The sequence below is a fragment of the Aspergillus clavatus genome, genomic scaffold (assembly GCF_000002715.2).
Source record: "Aspergillus clavatus NRRL 1 1099423829797 genomic scaffold, whole genome shotgun sequence".
NCBI classification, from domain to species: Eukaryota; Fungi; Ascomycota; class Eurotiomycetes; order Eurotiales; family Aspergillaceae; genus Aspergillus; species Aspergillus clavatus.
Window position 1 is genome coordinate 709,518 of NW_001517102.1, and position 27,335 is coordinate 736,852.

Genomic DNA, 27,335 nt, shown 5'->3' on the forward strand with positions numbered 1-27,335 from the left:
CCAGAAAAGAGAAAAAAAAAAAAGAAACAGAAACAGAAATCAAAACAATCTATAAACGAACATCAACGAGGTATCAACGGAACTCAAAATGAAGAACGAGGACGGAGAATTTTGGGGTGGGGGGCTTGGATATGCCCAGAGGATAAGAGGGTAGTAGTAGGTAGTAGGTCGGCGAAGCGCAGCTCCGGCCGGAGATGAGGTGATGGTGAGGATGGAGAGGAAAATTAAGCGTAGATGCACAACCTTTTTTTAGTTTTCCGATGCTGATGCCCGTAGATCATGATGGATGCGTGTGTGGGAGTGGAAAGACCGGGTTTTACTCAAACTGGTCGTAGACGGGGATGGGTTTCTCGCCGAGCGCGCAGAGGCGGAAGATGTGGCGCAGTTTGGCGCCGAAGTCGTCGTCCAGGTAGTCGACTATCGCGGAGTCTGGTGTTTGACAGTTAGTATTTGGGGGGGGGGAGGGAAGTGGGACGGGGAGAGAGCAGGGACATGAAACGTACGGATTGTGCACCGGTTGTCGAAAATCACGATGGTCTTAGGTTGCCAGCGGACGCGGGCCTGGAAGTCATGGCCGGTCACGATGTGCTGCATGAGGAAGTCCGTGAGGTAGCGCTGCTCGGGCTCCTTGAGGCCCTGGATGCGCGTGATGAACTCGCCGTTGATGAAGAGGCATTTCTCGCCGGTGACGGGGTGGACGCGGACGAGCGGGTGGACGGTGTCGACGGGATCCTTGCGGACGAGGCCGCCCATGAGGCGCGTATGGTTGATCATCTTTGCGGAGGAGTGGACGGCGCGCAGGCCGTCGAGGAAGGAGGTGAATGTGGGGGAGAGACGTCTACTCCGGGAGTCAGATCTCAACTGGCAATGGAAAAGGCTACCAAGAAGAAGAAGACTCACTTGTAGGCCATGTCGGTGGCTGCGAAAACGGTGTCACCGCCGACCTCGGGCCCCTCGAGCAGACCAAGCATGACGTATCCCGGCGGCTGGATCTCGTAGCTCACGTCCTGATGCCAGAGCGTGGTGGTAGTGCGCTGCTCGAGGAAGCGCGCGATCTCCTGCTTGTTGCCGTCGCGGTGGATAATATGGAATCCCGGGTGGTTGCGCACCGTACCGGAGACGGGTTGGTAGTTGGGTTTCCCGAAATGGCTCATAAACCGCTCGAGATGCTCCGGGCCCGCATCAATGAGATCCTGTGCCGGAAAGGCCACGACCTTGCGCTCGGAGACAAGCAGCGCGAGCTCGTCCTTAGCGGCGTTGGAGAGCTGGCTCAGCTGCACGCCTTCGACGATGCTCCCGATCTGGGGCTGGATCTCGGTCACTTTCACCCCGGGGGTGAGCAAGTTGCGCTTGCTCTTGTCCTTGACGCGCAGCGCAGGATCCTCATATTTGAAGGGACGCAGCGGATCGAACCAGACCTTGTCCCAGGTGGGCAGGTAGTCGGGGTATCTGGTGTGAGAGGTGGATTCCTTGGTGACATCGACATAGGGGATATTGATATCGTAGCTTATGGGGATTTCCTGTTCGTGCGGGTGGACCGCTTGGGGCTTGCTGGGTGGTGATACGGGGGCAGAGGCAGGCATGGTGTGATGGAGATGGTGATGGTGATATCGTTGGAGATCGAAGGAAGTGACACTAGGGGAAAGAGAGGGCACACAATCAAGTGGTGTAGGAGAGGCAAGGTGATCTGGCTGTTCTCATGGAATTAGAGTCGCGATGGCAACAAAAAGGTCCACGGTTTCTCCAGCAGAGCAGACCAAAACAAGCTGGTCGAGTCTATGCTCGACGATGCGACAAAGATACCGAGAATATAAAGATGAGGAGGGAGGAGGAAAAAAGCAGACGGAGGGAGGGCGAAGAGCTAAATATCTGGTGCTCATCTGGCAGTCGACCGGCGTAATATAACGAGAATAAGATCAAAGATATGCGTAGATGGAATGAAAAAATAAAATCAAAAATCAAAATAAAATAAAAGAAATAAACAGAAACAAAATAACATCAGCGAAATATAATATAAAATTAAATATCCATGTATGTCCATATAAATAAATCGAGAAAAAGGGCCGAATCAGAAGGCCAGCGTCAGCCTCCACCCGGTCGTCATCTCACGAGAGCCCATGTTGATTGACTGACTGAGTAATTGATTGAATCAAACACCACAGATCAGATCAGAAAACAGATATACAGAATCGATCATTCATCAGACTGCGCGAGCATGGGTCTAGGGCTCTAACTAGGGTATCAAAAGATTCAAGAAGCTGGCTAGCTAGCTATCTTGCGAACCCATGCAGCAGCACACAGCAAGTGGATGATATCGGTCGCAATGTTGCCAACGATCTTTGCGTCTCAACGGCATCGTCGGTAAGAAAACCTGTCACTAAGTTAGAGTCTCAATCCTTTTTCATCTCCGGCTGGGGGCTTCATGAATCATTGAAATGACGATGACGACTGAGAATGAGGATTGAGGTAGATAGATAGTCTTAGTCGACTCCGTACTCCGTCGTCTCGCAGAGATTTGATAGACTCGCAGAACTCATGGCGACCAGGGTGGTGGGGGGGGGGGCGAAAGAGACTGGACAGACTCTCTTCTCGGTTCTCTTGGGTCACTACTCCCGAGATGGTTAATGAGTATCTCAGAAAAGGGGCAGAATTGACTTCTTAGTCGATGGGCTTGGAGCCAGTCAGACAATAATGGAAGCCAGAAAGAAGCCCAAAAAGAAGAAAAGAAGAAAAAGAAAAGCGGTCAGGGATTTTCCCGAAACAGGAGACGGAGTCCAGGAATCCTCTTCAGAACTAAACCACAGGAAGGAAAGTGGTTTAGTTTAGTGTTGATGTCCCATAGCTGCTTCCTATCTCGAGCAGATGTGGCCATCGGGGTTCATGATTGGCGATTGGTGAGGGAATAGAATGACCAGGGGGGGGGAGAGACTTAGGTTGGTTTTCTTCTACGGAGTACTACGTAGAGACTAGAGAGTAGAGAGCAACTACTGTGTACGCCCTACTCCCTAACCGGGTCTCTAAACTATCCTCTAAACGATCCCTAATGGTCCCTAATTCTTCCTAACCGGAGCAGCCCCCCCGCTCCCCCTGAGTCTAACGCTCTAGGCACTGTTCCCTGTTCCCGGCGTATTCCGGGGAATTGGCTCTGGCAACACACAGGCGGTTGTTAACGCTTCTCATTCGTCTCAATTGCCGTTTCACCGCTTCAATAACATGCACAATGATAAGCAACAGCATACACTATTACATGCGATGAAGACAAGAACTAGGAGAGTGGATCCCTGTTTGCATCTGCAACCTGTTCTGCGGCTTCTACAGACGCACCTAGTAGTAGTCACCTACTCCGTAGTAGTACTTACAGCAAGCAGGTAAGCAGGTGCAATGTCGCTGTAGCCTGTAGGTCAAGTAAGTACCTAAGTACCTTGAGGAAGAATACGGGTCCCCCTTGAAGGAGGATGGTCGAGTCGGAGAGGTCCAGCCAACTCCGTCCAGTCAAACCGGCAAACCAACCGAGCTGGTGGCTGGATCTCAAATGTCAAAAGGACCTCGAAAGTTAAATGATGAGGACGAGAAAAGCAGACTAGATAGCAGTTGCAGCTTGGGTGCCCAGGAAAGCTGTGCTATCTTGCAGACGCCCGTACGGAGTGCATGCTGCTGATAAGGGCAAGATGCATTCGAGTGTCCAGATAGCTGTATCTGGCCTCTTTTCCTCTCCTATGTCGTGCTGGATTGAGACCAGACACACCAACACTCTGGATAAATATCCATGCACATTGTGTGTCGTTCCGGTTGAACTGAACGCAAACCTGTGATTTGGCTGGGCGGACCTTTTTTTTTTTCTTTTTTTCTTTTTTTTTAAAAAAAAAAAAATTGGGCTGACTCTCATGTTGGGCCTTTCCTTTGCCGAAATCTATCAGCACTTAGTTGGTTAGACTTAGACCCTAAGAACCAGGATCGCATTCCCAGTCTTGCATTTGCATCAATGTGCATCTTCCCTGACAATCGTTCGTTTCCTGATACCTCCGTATTCCTAAGATCGAATTCATGAGACCCATCATGGGTGGTCATAGAGTTTTTGGGTTCGGCCAGCCTTCAGGCCCCATCGCGGAACCCGTAAACAGGATATTCGAAGAATACCTCGCTCGTCTGTGGAGTGTGGGCTGCTAAGGCCTCGGAATTTTTATGCTTTATGACTCAAGTGGTCGCAGACTTGCAGTTTCGCAAGTGACAGCGACCAGTGGGTTTCTCGCAAAGCCGATACGCTTGTTCCCAAGCCAAGACTCTGGCGACCCTCGGTTTCATTTCGGGTATGCGGTTCAACACCCATCGTTTATCAGGGTTCCCCACAGTAGAACTGGACAGGAGGACTAGTCTAGCGAAGTAGCAGGCTGGGACGGAGTACCAGGCTAGTATCTCAAAGAACGCCATAAACTCAGTTCCCAACCTACCCTTAATCCGAAAGACTGAAAGCCGCACTATCACAGGCATGACTATGAGGCAAGGTTTTCGCCCGAGCAGGATTCCAAAATAGGGTGATCATGGAACTGCTGGCAGACAGGCAGATAGACAGACTAGACTACTATCTAGGGCGATGATAAACATCCGCATGGAGGACAAGTGCAGATTGTATGTCGTGTTTCCGTTGTTCGAAAGCCATCGAGACCAAGCATTGCAAAGGAGACTGGGAAATTTTGGCAACGAGGCGTACTTCTGCACCATACCTGCATTTCATGAGCTTTAGGGACTATGGACGGTGCGCTCGGTAGTGTATACACTGTACAGTAGTCCGCCGATATGATTAGTCTACGTCGGCGTAAGACATATTTGATGAGATCAATGAGGGGCTTTTTGGCTTTTGTCCATGTTGCACATGGTGTGAGGACGAGCCAGCCTTGGAAGGACGGTTTCCTCTTACGAAACAGTTCCTTTTGTTTTTTTTCCTGATCTCCCGGGATCAGAAGTTCAGAACAAAAGTTGTTGGTTGATGGGCCAAATGCGGTCAATAGATGGAAATCCTGCCGTCAACCGGGCCGGGGAAGGAATATGGATTCCATGTTGTCTCCGGTGCTCACAAATCTAGGAGCAGGAGGCGAGGAGACTTGTTCGTACTTCGTTAGTCGTAATAATAATCCCTGACGGCCAGACTTCCGTCCCAATCGTCCGGGGGGAACGCCGTCTCAAGTTTTCGCGAGTCACCACTCGCAGTCGCAGCTCTCCAGAGTCAAGACTCAGGAGTCCCAGACCATTCTCTGGAGACCCAGGCTAAATTAGCCAAGTGGCTAGTGTCTGCGATAAATTAACAGTAGAAGGATGCAAACTGACGCTAGAGGGGGGAAATGCTCCCTGTGCATCCAATGCCCGATGAGCGTCCGAACAGGGATCAACCAGTCCATATCATAAGATAATGCAAACCTTGGACTATGCTTGTCGAGGGAAATTGCCTCGATTGCATCCATTGCAGCGTCGACCCGACCCCACCATGCATAAACATTAGTATTGCTATTGCATTTGCATACGCAGTAGCTCGACAATCCCGTTTTCTTTTTTCTTTTTTTTCCCTCTTTTTTGGTCCTGGAATGGGAAGAATCATGAGAGCGATAGGGATCTTTCAATCCAAGTGCAGGAGAGCGAGGAGACCATCGATTGCATGATTAGTGAGGGAACGGCCGGCGGGAAGACAAGACAGGACCGTCACCCTTTGCCGTCATTCCAGCACTCCTGTTGCTCTCTTGGGATGGAATTTGACCTCCGATGACAAATATCCAAGACTTGGAGTTGCGGTGAAGAGGATCTCTCTCTTTTCCTTTTCGATTTTACCTGACTCAGGCAGCCAGGATGTGAGGATCATCCAGTTGATCACCGAACAGCCTGATATTTCACAGCATCAGTCCTCCTGGAGTCATCATTTAAAGAGCAGAGCACGACGAGAAAGCAGATGACATGTAGTTGATATAGACATGAACAATGGCAGAAAAAGCAAAAAATAAAATAAAAAAGAACAAGACAGACGACAGCGATCCTCAGCAGCATTTGACACTTCCCATCGGTCGAACCCACTAAACTTAACTTACCCGAGCGAGAATCCACGCAGCTAAGCTTAAGAGTTAAGCTATCTTTAGGAGACTCCGAGTCCAACACGCGTGCAGTCGAAAAAGCAAACATCCTGCTACCCGTGCCGTACCTTTTCGATTAACTCTTTCATGAAGCCAGTAGTGTTTGTCGGTAGTCCTATCATCTCCACTGCTTTGGGACTCTCGGGTGGGTTTCGTGATTGATTACTATTCCATCGTTCTCGCAAGTCACATGACCGCGCGTTTCGTGACTTTGCTTGCAGTTTCACCTTCGCGACGACAGGACTATACATACTCAGTAGAACCTACAGTAGAGCACATCCAGTTGCAGTCCACAGAATAGCTTCCAAAAGATTCACAATCCACAGACGCTCGCCATGGCCCTCTCCAAGACCCCCTCGTCAGTCCTAACCCGCAAACGCGACCTGGTCTATCTCATCTTCTTCATCATCCACATCCCAACCATCTTCCGTAAGCCCAGTGTCCTCATCTCTACTATACTCTGTAGCATCTAGCTAACCGTTCCCCCTTCCTTCTCAAAAGTTGTCGACACGGTCCCCTTACTCCCCTCATTCCTGCAAATCGACTTCATGCACCAAATCCGCCAGTTCTACATCAACTCCTACCAGGACAAGTTCTTCTCCGACCCGCCCGCCTGGTTCACCGCGTTCATCGCCATGGAGCTCTTCTACCATGTCCCGCTGAGCATCTGGGCCGTAGGCGGGCTGCTACGAGGTACGGTGGAGGTGGTGATGGGTTCCGTCTAATCCTACCCGTGCTGTGGGAATTGTGCTTTCTACTGACCGATGCGTTCAGATGATCCACTGGTCCCCGTGCATCTCCTCGTCTTCGGTGTCCAGGCGTTCGTCACCTCGCTGGCGTGTCTGGTTGATGTGTGGAGCTGGGTCGACCGGTCCGTCGCCCAGAAGAAGGATATTACCATGTTGTATGGGCCGTATGTTGCGCTGGGTGAGTATATGTTTGTCCTGATACCTGTTGACGAGCTGTGCTGATGAGGGTGGTTGTGGTGTAGGGGCGTTCATGGCGCTGGATATGGTGTTGAGATTGCGGCGCGTGCTGCTTCGTAAGAGTAAGGAGGAGTAAGGAGGTGGGTTGGCGATGGTATATGATATGTACAGAGTTGGTGGGATCGTAAATTCATCGTTGACTTGGTGTATATTGGAAGCGCGCTGTATATTTATGTATACTACCGCTATGAAAATTATGTGAAATACTAGGTAATTTCGGCTCCAATTTCCCGTCCTGTTATCAATTGATGGACATCCTGGAATATATACTGCGTAGTATATAGATATATATAGATACAGATATATAAATTTATTGATCGCGGGACATCTGACCATTGCGAAGCCCCGAGCGTGGACACTACCTGAGAAGGAGGGAAACCCCCTGTATCCCGAATAATCTGCATGCGAGGAGCCAGCTTCAGCTTCTTATATCACACCATCATCTATGGTCGAGGCATGCTAGCCTCGAACTCTACGAGAGCCGTGTGTAACCGGCAAGTAAGGAGTTCTAGATCATGGTTCATTTATTCTCAAGCATACGCGCAGGATTTCTCGCCCAGGCCGCAGGACAGATCCTGGATAATAGAAGGGCAGGCTGGCCTAAAATCTCGCAATCGCAGGGGGAGGAGGGTAGGCGTCACATTTCGGATGATCCCGGCATGAACGAATTATGGTATCTCATTGTTACAGAACGTTACTCCAGGTCAACAACTGCCCCCCCGGCCTAGACTGATCAGCCGTCAGCGGCATTTGGGGAGCACCTCCCCCCCGATAACCTGATAAACAGTGGTGATATCGTCATATCACATGGTTCAGATCAAGAAACCAATGGCCCCATCAAGGTCCCCGTTGGCTGCATCCAATGCCCGGATCGCCTCCTCCCGAGTAAACCCGAGCTCTGTGATTTTTGCGATCGAGTCCTGCGGCCATCGTGATGATGCCGCGGGACGAATGTTCATTCTCGGCGTCGAAGACGACGGAGCAGCAGCTGATGTGCTGGAGCCGCTGGCCTGATGCGTGATCGCACCGGTTCGAGCGCCGACTTCGGCACCATCAGCACCCTTGATGATGGGCTCATCCTCGAATTCATCCTGCAGCTGCCTGGGGATGTCGGCTTCTCCCAGGAATGGCACCGCTTGGTCTTGGATCACCAGAGCGCCGTTCTTGAGGTCGATGCACGCTTGGTGTCGCCTCAGCATATCCAGGCCGAGGAGTAAGTCAATGTGCTTCCCTTCCATGACCGTGAAGGAGCATGGCAGGAACATGCTACCGATCTTGATCTGCGCCGAGTGTACCCGACCCAGGATGGTGGCCGTTCCAACACCTTTTGCAATACCGCCGTACCGTTGGTCCACCAAGCGCATGATATTACAGGCGGTCGCACACTCGGGAGACATAATGGTGACCTGTGCCCCGGAATCGACAAACGCATTGACTTTGTGACCGTTGACTTCGACAGGAATATACAACATCGTCACGCGACCGAATGCTACGCTATCGTCAGCTGCTATCTCCATGGCTTGTCCGAAGGTATCGGTGCCGACCTACATTCAGGATGATGCTCCATGGCAGTGTGCAGGTTCTCGGTCACCGCATTCTGTCGAATGATCTCCTCAATCTCCCTTTGATTCTCCGGGTTGAAGGGATCTGAGTTCAACATGGCGATCCGCGCCTCCTTCTCCGCCTCGAGCTGAGCCTCCCGCCGCTGTTGTGCCATCAGGACCTCACGGAATCGGTGGGCGTCGTCTGCAGCTTGCGCCAGCTCAGGGTTTTGCCGTCGCACTGCCTCGCGCACTCGCGGATCACCCAGGATATGGAGTCGAATAGTTTCCGGATCGGGGGCCGCCGCCTGCCGACGCTGAAGATTTTGTTGGGCTGCCGTGCTGGGGGGCCCTACACTGCGAGCGGGCGCCTGTGGGCTCCGCAAGGTAACGTGAACACCTAGCATGTCCCCTTCCCCAATCCCGATCTGCTCCAACGTCTGTGAGTCATTTCCCAGTAGCTGATTATTGTAGACGAGTCGCTGTGTATTGGCAGGAATGGATGTTTCGCTCTCGACGATGGCTTTCAGCAGCTCAACGCTCATGTCCCCACCGACCTCGAGGGAGATGATGTCAGAGTCGGCCTGGTCCGGTCGAATAACGCTAACAGTGATGCGCCTAGTTGAGAAAGAAACATCGCTGTCAGCCAGACCAAGTACCCAGTCGCCATCATGCAGAGACCGTTTTCACTCACATTATGCTCCAAGGGACCCGGTGCGGGGAAACTCTCTAGCTCGGAGATCGTGGGATGGTCCGGGGGTATTGCCAAGGACTGTCTAGACGAGGTTCTCTATAATAGAGTGTGTACTGTACAGACCGAGATCAGAGACCCTTGAAATGGGAGAAAGATGTTCGAAAGAGGTCTTATTTAAAAGTCGTTTATACAAAGTAAGGACGGAGGCGGCTGAGAGGGGCAGCAAGGAGGACGGTAGGATGGAAGGACGGGAGAAGGGGGGCGAAGAAAAGTAAAAAGGAAGAGCAGAGAAGATACTGGAACGAGAGCGAGAGTGAGAGTGACAGTCAGTCAGTAAGTAAATAAGAGGAGGTGACAAAGATGGGAGTTGAGTAGGAGGAGGAGGAGGAGGAGGAGGAGAGAGAGAGAGAGAGAGTGGAATGTAGATAGACAGATAGACAGACCACTATCGGTGCTGTGCAGCTGATGGCGGAGCAATGTCAGAAACGACTCCCGGCAGCCCGCCCGATTAGGCATCTTCTCGTGGAAAAAGGCAGCCATCGCATTCTTCTTCTATCCCGTCTCTTCCATCCACCTCGCTTACTCTCTGGGTCGCTGTCAGTTTCGTTTTGATTCATAATCACATCAGCACTCTGATTAACGATGATTTGGCCTTCACAGCTTTCCCACTTCTTTTCAAGCCATGGTAGCAGCCAGTCAGGGTCTAGAGAGAGCGAGCTACCGGAACCGACTAGTTCATCGCTGGGTAGTTCAGTACTTCTGACACTTCCAGAGGAGGGGAATGGTGGTAGGTATTATTGCTATTAATATCCACAGTCTCAGGTCCTGACTCTGAGAGCTCCCGAAAAGATCAACCCTGCGCAGACTGTGTCCATACTCCATCCATATCACAGACAGGATCTGTAACGCCTCAGATGGTCACGCTTCTGGACACAGCGGTCCAGCAGATCGCCAATATACCTGGATTTCAATCCGGTCTGATGCCACGAGGATGATCGAATCTGACATCATCGGTCGCGCGCTGCGTGGTATCATGTCTCTATTATTGATTATCGTTGTCCCAGGGTCTAAGACGTCCTTCTCATGGCATTTCTCCGTTCATAAATCTCAAACTTTGCGAGTGGGAAATTGAGCTTCCTGAGGGCACTCTCTAGCCTACCTCGTTCAACGGCTCAAGAGGCTGGTCGCCGCCGATGCCAGTTGCCTAGATATCCCTGTCATAGAGCAAGCGCCGCCTGTTCCTGCGGCCGAACGCAAGAGCGGGACAAATCGCTGGTACTAAAATTTAGCTGCTCGACGGCCTCATGACGGATCGTTTGCACCAGGTCCACCGGCCAAAGATTCAGGCTTTCAGTTTCAGCAGCCAAGCTTGAAAAGTACGAGGCCCTGGCCACTTAGCATGCACTTGGTAGTTGGTACAGTATCCGATTGGAGCTAACTGTCATCAGCAGACTCCGAACCATCTAAGGTGTCATCTAACCGCTCAGAGGAAAGCAATGTGTGCCTTCAAAATATAATAACATTCCATACCTCGTCGATATGTCACTCTCGACGCATGGCAGATGACACGTCTGACACTCCCTCCCCCTCCACCACCTTTGCGCCTACAATTCCATCGACTGGAATTTCTGCAAGACGAGCGATGACATGCTGTAGTGTCCGCAGCGACTCCCAGCCAAGCCCGTCAATTCTGAAAGAAACTTTGGTGGGTTTGCGCACACAAGTTACCTTAGATGGCACTGCCTTAAGGCTCGGCTGCATGGGGTACGAAGACTGGATATTCTGCCTCCGCCTCTCCTTTGAAATCGCGGCCGACTTTGGGAATGTATCGAGGAACGAGAATGCCTTCGCTGGGTTCTCCGCCGATCACCCCGGGATCATTTTCTGGGTCGACGTCCTCCAGATTCTCCAGATGGTAGTGACCCCAGACTGCACCTTGCCAACTCGCTTAGAGATGATAGGCATCTCGACGCTCATGTGCACCGACGGCTGAGTAGAGCTTCGGCATGCCTAGTTCTTCCCGACCGCTGACGATAGGGTCCGCTAGGCTCTCAAAGAGGATAGGACGTAGGTGCCTTTGACGACTTCGCCGTTTGCTTTCTTGTATTGCACCCCTTCGATATAAAGTCCCAGATGGTGGTAACCACCACCGCCCAGCCAGTCCATCCCAATGAGGGTTGTTTGCGAGAAACTTGCGTAGGCAATCGTTCCAGGACAGGCAAAGCTGTAGGAGTCATTCGGCAACGTATTTTGCAGCAGTGTCCGGCTGGTCTTGAAGCGGATCGACAGCACGGTCTTGACCCTCGAAATTCTGCCTTGGACCAGGCATGGGACCAAAGACGATTGGCTGGCGCCAGTACATGCGGGGATTTTGGGCCCAAATGTGTTTGCGCAAGATCTGCGTGGAGTGATCGAACTCATCATGGCCGTAAATGTAGTTCACCATTGCTTGTGCTATACCAAGTTAGACGACATAACGCCAACGAATGCTGTGGTGGAAGAGTGGCTTACATTCTGCTGATGAATCCCGAGTCATTTGCTGAATAGTGGTGGCTCGCTCATAACGCGCCTTCTCGTAGAGCTTGAGACGCTCTGGTAGCTCGTGTGGTTGAACACCCTTGGAGAGCATGACTCCTAGTGAGACACCGTCTTTATTGGCCATCGCTCCACCCGAGCCGCGATAGGGCAAGGAAAGGTGAGCAGCATCTCCCAGCAGGGCCATGGGACCTTCGACCCATGACGGCAGGGTATCCTTTGTCCAGCAACGGCCTGATTCTGAGTGTCTCGGCGTCAGCCCTGCCCAGAAGCTTGACCATCAGGGGATCGAAATCCTTGTACACTTCGATCAATGCGCTCTCGCCCACCCGCTGGTCCTAGCCTGTCCCTGTCTCGATGGCGGTCATCGTATCAGGATGAATGCAAACGAAGTTGAGAATCTCGTTGTTCTGGCAGGGATAGATGGCCAGTCGGCGATCGGGCGATTCCCGCATGTCGACCACGCGTCGATCTTGTGCGAGTTCGCGAACTTCGGGATCATTCAGCGCGGCTTGACGAGACATCAGAAACCAGAATGCATTCCTACCCGAGGCATAGGGTGTGACAGCGCCGGCACCGGATTTTTTCGATCTGGCAATAGAATGTACACCATCTGCGGCGATGACTACATCGCCCTGAAGAACCTGACCGTCACTGAGCGTTGGGCTGGCGCTTTGGGGATCGATGTCGATGGCTTTGCTGGAAGTGTGCAACTCTGCAGGGTTGACGGGACCAGGGGCAATGGCAGCAGCCTTGAGGCCTCCGTGGAGATGGGCTCGACCCAGTCGCTGTAGGAAGCTATTGGCGTTTGGTGAGATGTAAATGATAGCTCCGATCTTGTTGTCAAAGCGGCTGCGCTCATACAGCTGCGGTCCTGTCAATGGAATGTTCATAACAGCGAAGATGCGGGGATGCGACGGTAGTTTGACGGCCAGTTGGCGGGTTGGGATGATGTTGGGACGAGAGGTGTGCGTTCGGAGACTTAGGGGTCTTCGATCTCGTTGCCGCTGCGGTAGAGCTCGTAGTTGGCGAGGATGGAGAGGGTGTTGGATGAGGTTTGGATGGTTGTTGGCGACAATTCTTTTTGGGGACAGTATCGATGTCGACGTTGTGATGTTGGGTAGTGAAGGTGAACGCGAAGGGGAAAAGTGAGTGTGGATAGAGGGCTGGACTGTCTTCCCCTAAGGACTGTCGACCAGCAGGACGACTTACATACAGACTTGCAGACTGCAGTGCACTTCATCCTATACACTTCCCCCCACATTTGCTCTCGGAATTCCCATTGTTGTCCTTGTAATCAATCTGATCAAGAAGCACCGTCTGCTATGAAGAGTCTCGGATTGTCCTCATGCGGAGAGTACATGGCTGACTGGACTCCTTTTGTGTTTGTCTCGGACTATACAAGGAGTAGGAAAAGAGTCCTTCTCTAGAGATTGTGTACACTATCCACACTCATCCTGACCATCATCACCACCATCAGAATGGTCTCTTCGCAATTCTCCCGTCTGTTCTCCGCTGAGATCGACGGACGCACCCAGAAGAAATCCAGGCGAAGATCATCCTCGCGCTCAAGGAGCTGCGCACCCCCTACCTGTTGCTAAGCCTCAAGACGGACCTGGAGGAGGAATACCGCATTGCCTACGGCAGAGACAACCGCGATGCAAAGCGCGGCGCGGGAATCGTCTATATTGTGCCTTGCACGCACACCATGTTCTTTTTCAATCATGGCGGTGGAACTGTATCGTGCTGGAGGTGAGTTCAATCCAGTTGACGAAGAATACCATGGCCCTCCCCGTTCTCCTCCGCACCATCCTATTATAGAGTATAGAGTTGTATCTAGAGTGCAGAACGACAAACTAAAGCACTAAAGCGCAGTAGACCCAAGCAAGCTGGAGTCTGGAGTCTGGAGTCTTGGAGTGCAAAATGTCGGGGAGAACAACAAGCGAAGTCAGTCGGCCAATTTGGGTTCATTCTGAATCGTTCAACGGAGTGACGATGCTGCTGCCGCTTCGTTAGAGGATTGATCACTGAACAATTGGTAGAGACGCGTCCATCGCCTGTTCCTGCACGATGCCCAATCGGCCCTGATGTTGAACGCCAACCCGATCGTCTCCTACTCGGAATTAGAGCTGCCCCTTCCTGACGAATAGCCTCGTTGATTTAACACTCTACGCCGGTCAGGTCATCCGGACAGCCAAGGTCCTGTCTCCGGGCTCCTTGACCGGATTTTTCACGCTGGGGGGGTCTCCTACGCCAGTCTAAGGCAGTTGGGAGTCCACCAGCGGACCCGCATTTCCGTGGCGCTTGGCTGACCGTCTTCCTGGACGGGGAAGAGACCATGCCACGGACGTCTAGAAGTTCATCTGGCTCGGCTATGGATGCCCGGCATTATTACGTACAAACAGTCCAGGGGAACCACCGGGGTCTCCGACCTGGGCCAGACCATAGATGTTGCCCAAGCGTTGCTGCGAGGCGCCGCGCACCCTGCCAGCCCTGTCTCCGCTGGTTCAAAATCTCTGCCAATTGATGTGGGATTTGGGGAATGCGGCACGATCCAAAGCATCCCGATCGATATAGACATGCATGAACTGGGGAGGCGCTTGATTGATCTGGTTTTGTAGGGCTGGTTGACAGGATGCAGAAGTCTGGACGAATGTATGTATGTATATGAGATTACCCAATGTAGGGCCTGGTCCCCGGGGGTCTCTTCTTTTTTACCCTCCCCCTTCAGAGACATTTGATATAACACGACCATGTTTGTTACTCTACTAAATCTGCTAGTCAGTCCCCTGAAAATTTTTTTCACCACAGTGGCCTGACCTCTGTTCACACAGCAGCGTCCAAGACTCAGTCGTGCAGGATTTTCATCGGTTTATCTGATTCAAGGCTGATGCCCCCACCACGGCTCAAGTCAGGTGTTACGTGAATTAAATGTTAAATATGTCTGAGTCGGAGGTCACTAACTACTAGAAGACTAGACTAGACTAGACTCACTAATCACTATCAGATGGCGATGCAACCTCGTGGAGTGTCAAGACTTGCAGAGGGTGGAAGAGAAAAAAAAAAGGTGCAGTTTGGCCGCATCCGGAGAGCAGTTATCAAGTTACCTCACCACTCACCACTTCACTCAACCACCAGTGTCTCCTTTCTCATATATATCCAACTCATCTCTCTCTCTCTTGCAACAACCGCTCTGGCTTTCTCACCGTGGCAAACAAGAATCCCACTAACAGTTGAACTAGTTCATTGGTTCCATCTGATAAGATGAAGAGAGCCGACCAGCGACACTAAAATCCTCGCCAAGCATTGGCACTTTTGGGCTCAGCAGCCGAAAGAAAAAAAAGAAGAAAAGAAAAGAAAAGAACTGACACACAGGCTCTCCAGGCGATTTATTTAATGCAGAGGCTGCCCCTCGGTGCATCTCTGCTGCTGTCCAAGCCGAGCTTCCCCCTAGTCAAACATGGCGACGCCGATGCCTGCCGACAAGCAAGTCCCGAACGCCGTGGAATCAACCGTCCCGCAAACTTCCCTCAAGGGATTCGCGGACAGTGATGTCGATAGTCCCGGTGTCAGGCGGATCGAGGTGATCTCATCGCAATTCACCTTAGTTCATCGGGTTTTTCTCTTTCTCAGTGTGTTCCTGGTGGCCTACGTCTACGGTCTGGATGGTCAGATTCGGTATATTTATCAGGTATTTTTTTTTGTCGTCTCTCCGTATCAGTATATGCTCTCGGTTACTCATGCTCATGCCTCGTGAATGAATAGGCTCAAGCAACCGCCAGTTACGACTCGCACAGTCTGTTGGCTGCTATCAATGTCTTGCGGGCGGTCATCGCCGCCGCTGCCCAGGTAAGTCAAGTCAATTGGTTTCGTGTGTTGGAGGAGGGCTGCCGTCGCTGACAGAATGCAGCCTACCGCGGCGAAAATCGCCGATGTCGTTGGACGAATCGAGTTGATCCTCCTGTCGGTGACCTTCTATACCGTGGGGACGATTGTCGAGGCGGCCGCCGACAATGTTGAGTCGTTCTGCGCCGGAGCTGTCCTTTACCAGGTATGTAGATATGTATACATATATATATATATATATATATATATATATCTTCTCTCTCTCTCTCCATGTGGATGGCATGTGGTGAATTGGATAGGAGGTTAATGGCCGCAGATCGGATATACTTTGATTATTCTGTTGCTGGAGGTCTTGATCGCCGACGTGACCTCCACTCGCTCTCGTCTGCTCTTCTCATATGTTCCCGCTCTCCCGTTCCTGGTACGATATGACCGTTGACCCCTTCAGGAATCGTGGGAGCCAACTGACATTGACCCTGGCAGATCAACACCTGGGTTAGCGGCAACGTTACCTCCTCCGTGCTCGGGGCCACCACCTGGAGATGGGGTATTGGCATGTTCGCCATCATCTATCCCGTCTGCACCATTCCCTTGATCATCACTCTCTTCGTCGGGCACTACAAGGCCAAGAAATCGCACCCGGACGCATACAAGACCTCTCGGACGAGATTAGGATATGCCCAGCTCGCGCGGGACTTGTTCTGGCAACTTGACGTCGTGGGCATCTTGCTTCTGATCGCCTTTTTGGCGCTGATCCTGGTCCCGTTCACGATCGCCGGAGGCATCACGGCCCAGTGGAAGACGGCCAAGATCATCGCTCCGCTTGTGATCGGTGTGCTGTGTGTTCCTGCCTGGATTTACTGGGAGCGTACCTGCAAGCATCCCATGGTTCCATTCAGGGTGGGTCATGAGATGAGGTTTCCAAATATCCTTAGGATCATCGCTGACTCAATCGTAGTTACTGCAAGACCGCGCTGTCTGGGCTGCGTTGGGAATCGCCGTCATGCTCAACACAGGTAGGTGATGCGAGACAACCTCTTTCTTTTTGCGTGGTGGCTAACGTCGGGTAGCCTGGACTTTGCAGGGCGACTATCTCTATACCGTCCTGGTCGTCAGTTTCGATGAGACGACCCTCAGTGCTACGCGCATCACCTCTCTATACAGGTTCGTGTCTCGCTGGCGAAATGGCTGGACTTGGCTAACCGTCGCAGCTTCACTTCCGTGATCACAGGATGTCTCCTCGGGTTCGTGATCCTGAAAGTGCGCCGGCTCAAGCCGTTTATTGTCGCCGGTACCTGTATCTTCATGGCGGCCTTTGGCATCCTCATCCATTTCCGCGGAGGAACCGAAGGATCGAGTCACTCTGGGATCATCGGCGGCCAGATTCTTCTCGGCATTGGTAAGTCTCCTCCCCTCGACAGTTCCGATTGAGACGTGCACTAATCGAAGTAGCGGGCGGTTTGTTCCCTTACCCAGCACAGGCCAGCATCCAGGCTGCTGCAAAGCATGAACGTAAGCCACTCCCCTCCCCCCACCTTCCAGCCTTACAGAAAAGGAATCTAAAGAAGCAGACCTGGCCGTCATCACGGGCATCTACCTCGCCTGCTACAACGTCGGCAGCGCCCTCGGCAACACCATCTCCGGCGCCCTCTGGACGCAGGTGCTGCCCAATGAACTGGTCAAGCAACTCGGCAATGCAACCCTGGCGGGCGAGGTCTACGGCGACCCCTTTGGCTTCGCCAGTGCCAATCCCGTGGGCACGCCGGATCGCGACGCCGTCGTGCTGGCCTACAAGCACGCCCAGCGCCTGCTGTGCATCACAGGCATCTGCCTGACCGTACCCCTGATTGCGTTCTCGCTCTGCATCCGGAATCCACTCCTGACCCGCGAGCAGACCCTGAAGAAGGCGGAGGAGAGCGAGAGCGATCTGTCGTCGCCGGAGTGATGTATAATATATAAAGACAAGACACCTGGACCACATGGGCTGTGAATAACTTTGATTCATAAATAGCCATTCTCAACAGCAATAACAATCCTCCTAATCCCGCGCCTCCATACACAACTCGCCTTCCAGCAAGCTAGCTAGCTACCTACCTCTTCACACAAATCACCTCCCCGGACACGACCGAAAACCACGCATCCTCCTCGCTCCCCCACCGCCTCCACGCCGCCGCAATCTCCTCCAACTCCGCCTCGCCCACCCCAGCATTCTCCTTCGCCGTCGCCGCAAACGCCGACGCCACCGTCCGCTCCGCCCACAACCCACTCCACCACTCCACCTCCGCCTTCGTCGCATAGCACCAATTACTCGAGCTGCACGTGATGGCGTCGGCCGCAAACCCCGCCCGCCGCGCCCACGCATGCACCATCCGCCCGGCATTCGGCTCGCCGCCGTTCGCCCGCGTCACCCGCGTATAACACGCCCGCCAGCCCTCCAGCCCCAGCTGCGCCTGCCCCTGCCCCTGCGCCTGCGCCTGCCCCTGCGTCTGCCCCTGCCCACCGACCTCAGGCCACCACACGAAGCCGCCGTAGTCGCTCTCGCGCGCGGCCACCAGCCCGCCCGTCTTGGCGACGCGCCGCATCTCCGCCAGCACGCCGACGGGATCGCGCACGTGCTGCAGCACCTGGTGGCAGAGCACGAGGTCGAAGGACCCGTCGGCGAACGCCAGCGCGTTGCCGTCGCCCGCCACGAAGCTGATGTTGTCGAGGTGCTGGGCCGCCGCCTGCGCGCGTGCTTGGTCCAGTACCCCCGCCGCATCCCGCTCGAGCCCCGTCACGTGGCCCTCGGGGACCAGCCGCGCCAGGTCCATGGTGATCGTGCCGGGCCCGCAGCCGACGTCGAGGATGCGCATGTGTGGCTGGATGTGCGGGAGGAGGTAGGCGGCGGAGTTGGCGGCGGTGCGCCAGCTGTGGGAACGGAGGACGGAGGCGTGGTGGCCGTGGGTGTACGTGGCGGTTTCGGATTTGGACATTTTTGTTTTTGTTTTGTTTGTTTTTTTTAGAAAAAAAAAAGAAAGAAGGAAGAGCTTTGATCTGGGGATTTGCTTGGGATCTGATGAATGAGAGATGAGGAATGAGGATGGGTGTTGACTGATGCTGTCTGTATACATACTTATATGCGAAGGCATCTCCAACTCCGCTCCGACATCGGAGAGGGGGGGTATACAATCCCCTGTCTGCAAGGTCGAATCATCTTGATACACAAAGTCAGACACACGAATCCAAATCTTCAGAATGACTCATCTATGTCAATCGATTCTATAGACCGGCTCTATCTCTAATCATCAAATACAAGGCTAAAGATATACACAAATAGAAAAGGAATCCAAAAAGAAACATCACCGCTGATAGCTTTATAGCTTGCTCTTCACCGCATTCTTCAGCACCGCCTCGTTCCATGGGTATGGATCGAAGACCAGGTCGTTGACCGGGTTCTCGCTGGCCCGCTTGAACAGATCCGGGTACACGTCGCCGTCATACCGGCCCAGACTGCTGTCCAGAGTCCAGTCGGGAATCTTCCATGCGTCCACCAGCGCCACGGCGTGCGGACGGATCTCGTCGAGAAGCTTCATCACCGCGTTGGTGCGGGTCAGGGTGATCTGGCGCACAGTAACGGCACCGGACGAGAAGAACTCGGCCGCCTCCCGCTCTAGCGTGTTCAGCGCGTAGAGGCGGAACAGGCTGTGCATGACCTGGGTGGTCTCCGGACCCAGCGACGCGGCGAGCGGCGGCGACGAGACGGCCTCGTAGAAGTTCCGGACCACCAGGTACTGCGAGTGGGCGGTCGACAGGCGCCAGAAGTCAACCAGCAGGCTGTTCCACGACCGCTTCTCGAGATCGCGGTGCTTGAGGGCCTCAAAGGTCAGGTGGGCTGTCCGCCAGGCAAACGCATCCACAATGTCCTTGTCATCCTCGAGGATGTCAAACGAGGCACCCTTGTCACGACGAGCAAGGTAGGCCTGAAGGATCCGGCTGGTGTCGTTGCCAGTCCCCTTGCCGGCAAGCACAGCACGAGCGGATTTGAGAAGCTACAAAAGCTGTTAGGATCGAGTCACCGAAGAGAAAAAAAAAAGAAATCGGGGCCAAATGCAAACTTACATATCGGGCAACCTGCTGGGTCAGCATGTAGTTGTCACCCTCCCAGGTCAGGGTGGGCAGATAATCGGCGTAAAAGGGTCCAATGCCGCTGAAGCTGCTGTAGCCGTGACCACCACAGGCCCGACGGCAGATCTCCAGACCCTCTCCGGCCGTGGTACTGGCCAGCGCCTTCAGACCGCACGAGGTCGCGTGCAGATCCGCCAGCAGATCGGAGCCCGCGCGAAGAGCCTCGGGAGCCGCACCACGCTGGTCCTGTCCGGCCTCGGCGGCGGCGCGCTTGTTCTGGTTCTCATCGTACAGACCCATCATGGCCCGACCAGTGAAGTGCAGCGCATACATGGCGGCCAACAGGGGCAGCAGACGGATCTGCACCATCTTGTAGTTGATGACCTGGGTCTCGCCCGCGCCGGGCGCAGCGTCCCGGTCCTGGAACTGTCTGCGGACCGCACAGTAGCGAGTGGCAATGGTCACACCGCGCGCGAGGACGGAACCGGCCTGGAAGACAATGTTGGACCGGACCCAGGTCATGGTACCGAAGACCAGAGACGGCGATGCCGGGCGCATGTATTGGTTCGTCTCCTTGTCGACCTGGGAGAAGCGGGCCAGCATGTTCACGTGAGGGATCTTGAACTTGTTAAACAGGAGGAAACCATTGTCCATGGTGCTAGGCAAGTCAGCCACTGATTTCCCCATACGTATTCCCAGGGTTGACTCACTTGTAACCAAATTTGGGTCCAATATCACCAACGTAGACGTTCTCTAGAGGCTGATGGGTTTTGAGATCACGGATCTGGACCACGAAGGGGTGGGGGCCATAGTTCTTGCCAGCAATGAACAACTGCGCCATCACCACCGCATGGTTGGCCGTCCGGCCCAGAGATCCAATCCACCACTTGGACGCGGTCAAAGCGGGCGAGTGAATCACAAAGGTCTTATCCGTGGGATCCCAAGTGGCCGTCGTCTCGAGGCCACGCACATTTGATCCGTGGCCCAATTCCGTTTGCGCATAGCAACCGATGATCTGATACTTCTCGGCGGGCTCGAGGAAGAGCTTCTTCTGTTCGGGGGTACATTGTTCGCGGAGGGTGACCTTTTTTTTGGGAGGAGATCGTTAGCATCCGTGCCCACGTCAGTTTGATAAAAAAAAAAAAAAAGGACGTACCAAGAACATGCTCGCATGGAGACCATAAGGATTGGGCTCTCCGATCATATCACTGGCGAAGTGATAATCCTGAGCCGACCAGTTGTACTGTTCCGACATCTGTTGGAGTCTCTTTCCCTTGGCGAGTGCCCGCTGGATCCGCTCGGGCCGGCTCAGCGAGTGCATGTCCTTCTTGTCAAAGACCTTCTCGGCAGAGAGCAACTGGATGAAGCGTTGCTGCTTCTCCAGGAACTCCTTGGTGTGGAGGAACTCCCCCAGCTGGTCGACCTTGACATTCGACTGAGCACGCTCCTGCTTGAGCAGCTCCGTGCCCTGCGGGCTGGAGGGAGTGAGGGCCTTGACCCAGTCGGGAGGGGGGGAAGGCATCGTGAATATACGGGGGGGGGCGTGAGGGGAGGATCGGGGAGAATCTGGGGAAAGGGGGGAAAGGAATGTGGGTAAGAGAGAAGTCTTGATGGGGGGAATGACCCTTATAAACTTACTTCGTTTTTACTCCACGGGGTGAAGTGGAAGTGGATGATGGGGGGGGATGGGGGAAGATAGAAGAAGAACGGATGCTAAACGGAGACGGCAAGAGATGGAAATCACCTCGGCCTGGCTGGAAGGTTTCCCGATGCGGAAAATCAACCTCGGCTGAACTGGCGGGTGGTGTGGGTGCCTTGCTGCCTGACTTTTCTGCCAGACTCAGAAACATCAGAGTCAGACGGACCGATCAGCGGTGCAGAGAAGAGAAAATCAGAAACAGCCGTCTAATCATCTCGATCAAGAAATTATTATATAGTGCCGAGTCAGATTGGTGTGTTTTTTTTTCACTAGAGATGCAGCTAGCATGCAGGGACGTGATGCCTGAGGTGATAGGCCCCGATCCTATCAGCTGGGCGTCTTCCAGCTCCAGAGGATGTACAGAGTGTATATTATGGACGCCATCTGCCCCCGATCGTTGAGCTTCAATTCTAGTCTGGGATAACTACTGCAATCGAGACCACATGCTAGGCTTCGACTTCACATGAATTCCAACCCTAATCTGTTCAGATCGTGACTCTCTTCGTGGCTTCACCATTCATCCGCAGAACCCACTATCACATGCCCCCGGGACATCCTCTCCTGGCCGTCCAAGAGGATCACCGCAGAGCTTCTACTCCTGGATAGTGATACTGATTACTGACCGTCCACAGCTCAAATTTATACAAACAAAGATATGGATCTATTCTACCCTTGTATAAAATGCACCCCAGATGATCCTCATGCGATCCGACAGTTTGGACGCTAAAAAAACACGATGCATACTGATGTCATCGTCATGGTGGAGTGTGGTGACTGCTATCGTTTTGGTTCCAAGGAGATCGCAGGGTGGATGGTGAGTCGTCGCCAGTGTGGCTAAGTGAGGTATCCAACAGGACGAATTTGGGGTTGTATAGTCATGGAGAGTTGCAGTGTCTTACGCCGGCGGATTTCCACTATGCCCGAGTTTCGGTCTCTAAAAGCAACAGGGACTTCAACATCGAAAGACCCTTCCTGAACCATCCATAGTACTTGGCAGCAGACAAAGGACCCTTGCTGAAATTCCCAGCTGTTCAGAGTCCAGCCTGGTACTGCGTAGGACGGCGCTCAATGGTCCAATAAAACCTCCATCTCGTGTCCAGGTCAAGACTGCCCCGCAACAGAAGACTAGCTGCAGGAGCCCATCGCAAAACATCCTGGAAGATGGTCGAAGATGACTTGGACACCCCTCCTTTGTGTAACAGCTCAACCTCAGAGTTGGTTGTCTCTGCTTTGTGAACCATCCAGCCATTCCAAAGCAGAAGGCCAGGGGTTTAAAGCACGATGACAATCACCACCACCACCACAGCCATTGTCGCCCAGGAGCCAAAGACCATCGGCCAGCCGGTCTGGTCCTTGGAAGAGATCGCCATCGACACCCCAGGAAACCATGAAGTCCTGGTCGACATCATCGCTACGGGCGTCTGCCATACGGACTTGATCTTCAGCGCAATCCCGACAGGCACCCTGGGCACACAGTATCCTCGCATCGTGGGTCATGAAGGTACGTGGCAACCGGTTCTCCTCAGCGTCACCTCGGTAGGATGTGCTCAGCCTGGTCAGGTGCTGGCTACGTCCGCTCCGTCGGGAAGAACGTCACTTCCGTGCAGATCGGGGACCCGGTGCTCCTCTCCTTCGACTCCTGTCGATCGTGTGAGCAGTGTGTGGAAGGTCACCCAGCTTACTGTCACTCGTTTGCGGTGAAGAATTACGTCGGCCAGCCGGGTCGTGTCCCGTTGCGGTCCGGACCGACCGTGGCCCGCCATTTCTTTGGACAGTCCAGCTTTGCGCGGACCACTGTTGTGTCCGAGGCAACCGTGGTGAACGCGAAGGACCTGATCAGGAGCGAGGACGAACTGAAGCTGTTTGCGCCGCTGGGGTGTAGTTTCCAGACCGGTGTCGGGGCGATAACCAATATCTGCAATGCATCCTCGTCCGACAGCGTGATGGTGATGGGGGTGGGTGGAGTGGGAATGGCGGCTATCATGGTGAGCATTAATCATGGAAGAAGTGCGTGTAGCTGACAGTCCAAAGGCGGCCAAAATCCGCGGCTGCAAGGCCATCATCGCCGTAGACCGGGTCCCAAAGCGACTGGAACTTGCGCAAGAGCTCGGTGCGACAAACGTCGTCAATACCTCGGGGGAGAACTTTGACTTGGCCAGCGCGGTCGGCAGTCTTGTCGAAAGTGGTCCCTCGATCGTGATTGACACGACCGGGTCGCCTTCTCTGATCGAAGAGGGCTTCAGGATCACCCGTCGGCGAGGAAAATTCATCTTCGTGGGTGTGCCACCGCTCGAATGGGGTTTGCATGTCCGCGCCAGTCAGCATATTAATGTAGGAGCCATATTCAGGAGATATGACTGCTCAGTCTGCTAACAGATTAGACCGGTGTATCATTGATCGGCTGTATCGAAGGGGACTCGGTACCGACAAAGGTTCTCATCTGTTGGTCTTCTCTGGCGGATTCCTAGCTGACAGATTCGCGCAGGCTATCCCGCAGATGATTGAGTGGTACCGCCATGGGAATTTTCCAATCGACAAACTAGTCACATTCGTAGCGGTAAGTATTCGGAGTCGAAGCGGGAGATTCGGATGTCGTGCTGACCATGCCCACAGGCGGAGGAGTATCAGCGAGCATTGGCAGGGCTGCACGACGGGACGATCATCAAGCCGATTCTCGTCTGGGGACCTCAGAAACAGTCTTCCCTCGGTGTCCAATAGTGAAAGATAGGCGTCACTCAAAACAAGTGGCCGTCGCGTGTAACAAGGATACGTCCAAGTCCTGTCAAAAGATAATGCCTTCCTGTTGATAAATGTTTGAATGTCTACCACTCCCCAATTGTTGCACTTCAACCGACAGGAGCCGGTTTTCCCTTCACTTAGCAGTAGAATAGATTCTTAGCAGGAAATCCGCTTCATCGACGACCACTCGCAGCCAAGTTCTCGTCAAGACTGGACCGGCGAGAAAGACCCTCCTCGTCTCGTGGACTCGGCTCTGGCGCTGCCACTTCGCTCAATCCATGATCTGGATCAGAGCCGTCTTGCGAGAGAGTCTCCTCCAGCGACGGTACTCTCTGAGCTTGGTCTTCCCGATCAATCGGCTCGGGAGCCGCAACCTCGCTGAGCGCCGACCACGAATCCTCGGAGTCGGCCGGTGGCTCACGGGGTGCCGGGCTTTCCCTTCTCTTGTGTGAATTTTGCTTGGAGAAGACGTTGCCCATCTTTCTCAGCTTTGGGGGAATGATGTTGAAGGAATAGCACATATTTAGGGTGTGTTGATGGTGTTGGATTCCAAGTGTTCGTGGGAGGATTCTGACCCAGACGGAGGTGACTATTGGGTATGACGGCATTGAAGGGAATGGAGGGCGATATTTGGGAGATGAATTGAGTTGTATTTGTACGAATTCATGCAATGCTTGTTTCTAATATTTCTCATGAATTTAATGGCATACAAGCTGAGCTTTAAGTAGTATGGGATTTATGTATGATGATATTTGCAATGTCAGAGACAGGCGAGGCAGTCTATCCTCATAGAAGATATATATACACAGCCCAATCCCACCATCCCAGCACTGCTCCAATTTTCTCATTATGGTCCCTACAAGATGGATTGTAGATCATTACCTGTGAGAACTGCTCTTTTTGATGTACTTTTTGGATCTATCAATGGAATCCCATTATTCCATCGTGTCCTGACAACCCTAATATGGCAGACCATGATTTTTCCCAACGTCGGCAGCGCATGCTCATCATACAACAATGCGCCATAGTAGAGGGGGTAAGACCGACTATCTTGCATCCATGGAAATGGAAATACTAAGAGGATTGATTCCTTGTCGGCCACCAGATACATAAATACCTCCAGATCCTCAAGTTCGTGCAGAGCATCGATCGCTACCAACTGTGAACGACCCCGGGAGTAGCACGTTTCTGAATAGCGTCGAGAGGCCCGACGAGGTATTTTGCTGTTAGTATAAATTTGATCTAGTAGTTCAGCCCGAGTTACGGAAACTGGCTGGTGCCGCTTCCCTAGCCCATGGCGAGGGTGCCAATGTTGCAGCCGTGGTCAGTGCAGGCGTTAGGGCCATTGGGATTGACAATAGCATCCTGGCCGATAATAGCCAGGCTCTTAGGTTTCTGCAAAGGCAATGCATTGCCATCGTTCTTCACCAGCACAATGGAGTCCCGGGCAACAGCACGGGTGATGGTGGCATGGTCACCGGTCACATCGACGCTCGCCTCGCCGCCATTCCATGAGCTGAACGCAACATCGGGATAGCCCTCATCCTGACCAACAAGATACCACGAGGCCAGAACGCGGGTGACAATGTCGTCCAGGCGGGCCTGTGGCGTAGACCCGTGCGCAATGGCAGCCTCCAGGTTCGACCCCCAGAAGATGCTCCCGGGAGGATTGTTGAAGTCGCTGCCCGGCATGGTCATGTCGAGCCCAGTCACAGCGCTCTGCACAGTGCTGTGCTGCGCATCCCAGTCGCTCATGATGTACCCGCGGAAGCCCATTTCTTCCTTCAGCAGCTTGTGTGAATATTGTCGCTCTCATAAGCTTAGGTGCTGTTGACCTTGTTGTACGAGCACATTACAGATGCGACGTTTGCCCTGACCGCATCTATAAATGGCCATGCATAAGGCTCGTGCATGGCACGGTCGCCGATATTGGAGCTCATGGTGTCGCAATAATGTTCTTGTTCATTCCCGAGCCAGTGCTTTTGTCTATTAGCGTTGAGCGACTCTGAGAAGGGAAAGAGACATACCTTTGCGCACGCTTGTACACCCGAGTCCTGCATCCCACGAATTGTCTTCTCCTCCATTCCAATACCAGCAAGATACGGATCCACGGGAAAGCCCTCCCAGTTCCGTCCCCCGTCTGGGTTCTTCCCCAGCGGTCCCGAAGCCGGGCCCAGCTGGACATGCACGCCTAGCCCCTTCGCTTCCTCCCCCATCGCGGCACCACGCGCATACAGTAGCTCTTTGTCCCAGTCGGCGCCGGCATTAATCGCCACGGGAAACGCGGTGACGGGGTTTGCGAAACGGAGACCCAGTGGCCCATCATGCAGACACAGCGACGGGTAATCGATCAAGACCGGCTTGTACGTATTTCCAACACACGGCCCATTCATCCACTAATCTGGCCCAGTTCCCATATATATAGATTATAGATAACGGTATAACCTTAGCAATTTCTTACCTTCCACGTTCGTACTGCAAAAATAGAATCCAACCCTCACTGAACTCACTGAGGTGAGGGTTTGCCGGTTTGGTTCCTAGGCGAGGGATCTGTAGCAGTTCTGGTTCCCCCCCTACAGGGTTGGATTCAATTTTTTTGCGGTCCGTGTATGCAATGCAACTCTATTTAGGAATTTTACCTAATATAAAGAAAGCTATAAACCCATAGGCTATAACTAATAGTTTCAACTAAAACCTAAGAGGTTTAGTACAAGGGAAACTAGAACTACAATAGATCCCCAGCCTAGGTACTGAACCCTCACCTCAGCAAGTTCAGTGATGGTTAGATTTGATTTTTGCAGTCTAGGTATGCAACTCTACTCTCTCTCTCTTATTCTCTCTCTTAGAGGGTCCTTTCACTTACCTGAACTTGGATTCTTGGACTGAATGTATCTCTAGACAGGGTTCCCCTCCCTGGCGGAAATTGCAGTGGAATAAGAAGGTCACTTAGGCGAGGTATCACCCAGGCCACTGGCGAAACTTCAGTGTATCACGGATCAGCCTCACGACTTCCGTTTTCTATGCGGACTCCAGTTGCAGTTTTTGACGAGCGGGCTGATCTGCCGAATCCCCACTTTG

The 27,335-nt window shown here is 53.1% G+C and overlaps 9 protein-coding genes and 1 pseudogene across 9 annotated transcripts, besides 14 other annotated features; 4 read left to right on the forward strand and 6 right to left on the reverse strand.

The window, feature by feature from the left end:
• Positions 1-2: 2 nt before the first annotated feature.
• Positions 3-48: a microsatellite.
• A 268-nt stretch (positions 49-316) lies between these two features.
• On the reverse strand, positions 317-1,583 carry ACLA_007720 (TauD/TfdA dioxygenase family protein; the record flags this gene model as incomplete). Its single annotated transcript, XM_001273438.1, has 3 exons — positions 317-429; positions 504-838; positions 901-1,583. The coding sequence occupies 3 exons, from the start codon at positions 1,581-1,583 to the stop codon at positions 317-319; spliced, it is 1,131 nt and encodes a 376-aa protein (XP_001273439.1).
• A 2,245-nt stretch (positions 1,584-3,828) lies between these two features.
• Positions 3,829-3,857: a microsatellite.
• Positions 3,858-4,056: 199 nt separating this feature from the next.
• On the forward strand, positions 4,057-4,352 carry ACLA_007730 (uncharacterized protein; the record flags this gene model as incomplete). Its single annotated transcript, XM_001273439.1, has 2 exons — positions 4,057-4,155; positions 4,209-4,352. The coding sequence occupies 2 exons, from the start codon at positions 4,057-4,059 to the stop codon at positions 4,350-4,352; spliced, it is 243 nt and encodes an 80-aa protein (XP_001273440.1).
• A 2,096-nt stretch (positions 4,353-6,448) lies between these two features.
• On the forward strand, positions 6,449-7,175 carry ACLA_007740 (EXPERA domain-containing protein; the record flags this gene model as incomplete). Its single annotated transcript, XM_001273440.1, has 4 exons — positions 6,449-6,542; positions 6,615-6,806; positions 6,888-7,026; positions 7,076-7,175. 4 exons carry the CDS (start codon positions 6,449-6,451, stop codon positions 7,173-7,175), a joined length of 525 nt encoding a protein of 174 aa, XP_001273441.1.
• Positions 7,176-7,911: 736 nt separating this feature from the next.
• Positions 7,912-9,185, reverse strand: ddiA (putative DNA damage-inducible v-SNARE binding protein Ddi1; the record flags this gene model as incomplete). The annotated part of the gene is made up of 2 exons (XM_001273441.1): positions 7,912-8,588; positions 8,648-9,185. 2 exons carry the CDS (start codon positions 9,183-9,185, stop codon positions 7,912-7,914), a joined length of 1,215 nt encoding a protein of 404 aa, XP_001273442.1.
• Positions 8,242-8,607: a mobile genetic element.
• A 518-nt stretch (positions 9,186-9,703) lies between the features above and the next one.
• Positions 9,704-9,733: a microsatellite.
• Positions 9,708-9,732: a microsatellite.
• A 1,148-nt stretch (positions 9,734-10,881) lies between the features above and the next one.
• ACLA_007760 lies at positions 10,882-12,891 on the reverse strand (annotated as a pseudogene).
• An 867-nt stretch (positions 12,892-13,758) lies between these two features.
• Positions 13,759-13,786: a microsatellite.
• Positions 13,787-14,840: 1,054 nt separating this feature from the next.
• Positions 14,841-14,860: a microsatellite.
• A 341-nt stretch (positions 14,861-15,201) lies between these two features.
• Positions 15,202-15,233: a microsatellite.
• Positions 15,234-15,329: 96 nt separating this feature from the next.
• sit1 (putative siderochrome-iron transporter Sit1) lies at positions 15,330-17,660 on the forward strand (the record flags this gene model as incomplete). Its single annotated transcript, XM_001273442.1, has 10 exons — positions 15,330-15,560; positions 15,635-15,718; positions 15,780-15,920; positions 16,032-16,136; positions 16,199-16,615; positions 16,674-16,731; positions 16,786-16,879; positions 16,927-17,114; positions 17,168-17,227; positions 17,287-17,660. The coding sequence occupies 10 exons, from the start codon at positions 15,330-15,332 to the stop codon at positions 17,658-17,660; spliced, it is 1,752 nt and encodes a 583-aa protein (XP_001273443.1).
• Positions 15,922-15,968: a microsatellite.
• Positions 15,929-15,967: a microsatellite.
• A 145-nt stretch (positions 17,661-17,805) lies between the features above and the next one.
• On the reverse strand, positions 17,806-18,687 carry ACLA_007780 (putative ubiE/COQ5 methyltransferase; the record flags this gene model as incomplete). Its single annotated transcript, XM_001273443.1, has 1 exon — positions 17,806-18,687. The coding sequence occupies one exon, from the start codon at positions 18,685-18,687 to the stop codon at positions 17,806-17,808; it is 882 nt and encodes a 293-aa protein (XP_001273444.1).
• Positions 17,866-18,009: a microsatellite.
• Positions 18,056-18,216: a microsatellite.
• Positions 18,160-18,210: a microsatellite.
• Positions 18,160-18,212: a microsatellite.
• Positions 18,688-19,068: 381 nt separating the features above from the next.
• Positions 19,069-21,341, reverse strand: pox1 (putative fatty-acyl coenzyme A oxidase (Pox1); the record flags this gene model as incomplete). The annotated part of the gene is made up of 4 exons (XM_001273444.1): positions 19,069-19,743; positions 19,814-20,477; positions 20,530-20,903; positions 20,976-21,341. 4 exons carry the CDS (start codon positions 21,339-21,341, stop codon positions 19,069-19,071), a joined length of 2,079 nt encoding a protein of 692 aa, XP_001273445.1.
• Positions 21,342-22,799: 1,458 nt separating this feature from the next.
• ACLA_007800 (NAD(P)-dependent alcohol dehydrogenase) lies at positions 22,800-24,236 on the forward strand (the record flags this gene model as incomplete). Its single annotated transcript, XM_001273445.1, has 6 exons — positions 22,800-23,019; positions 23,079-23,503; positions 23,550-23,849; positions 23,900-23,950; positions 24,004-24,075; positions 24,132-24,236. 6 exons carry the CDS (start codon positions 22,800-22,802, stop codon positions 24,234-24,236), a joined length of 1,173 nt encoding a protein of 390 aa, XP_001273446.1.
• Positions 24,237-24,390: 154 nt separating this feature from the next.
• On the reverse strand, positions 24,391-26,650 carry ACLA_007810 (glycosyl hydrolase family 3 N terminal domain protein; the record flags this gene model as incomplete). The annotated part of the gene is made up of 5 exons (XM_001273446.1): positions 24,391-24,457; positions 25,428-25,480; positions 25,614-26,066; positions 26,093-26,236; positions 26,285-26,650. The coding sequence occupies 5 exons, from the start codon at positions 26,648-26,650 to the stop codon at positions 24,391-24,393; spliced, it is 1,083 nt and encodes a 360-aa protein (XP_001273447.1).
• Between the last annotated feature and the right edge of the window lie 685 nt (positions 26,651-27,335).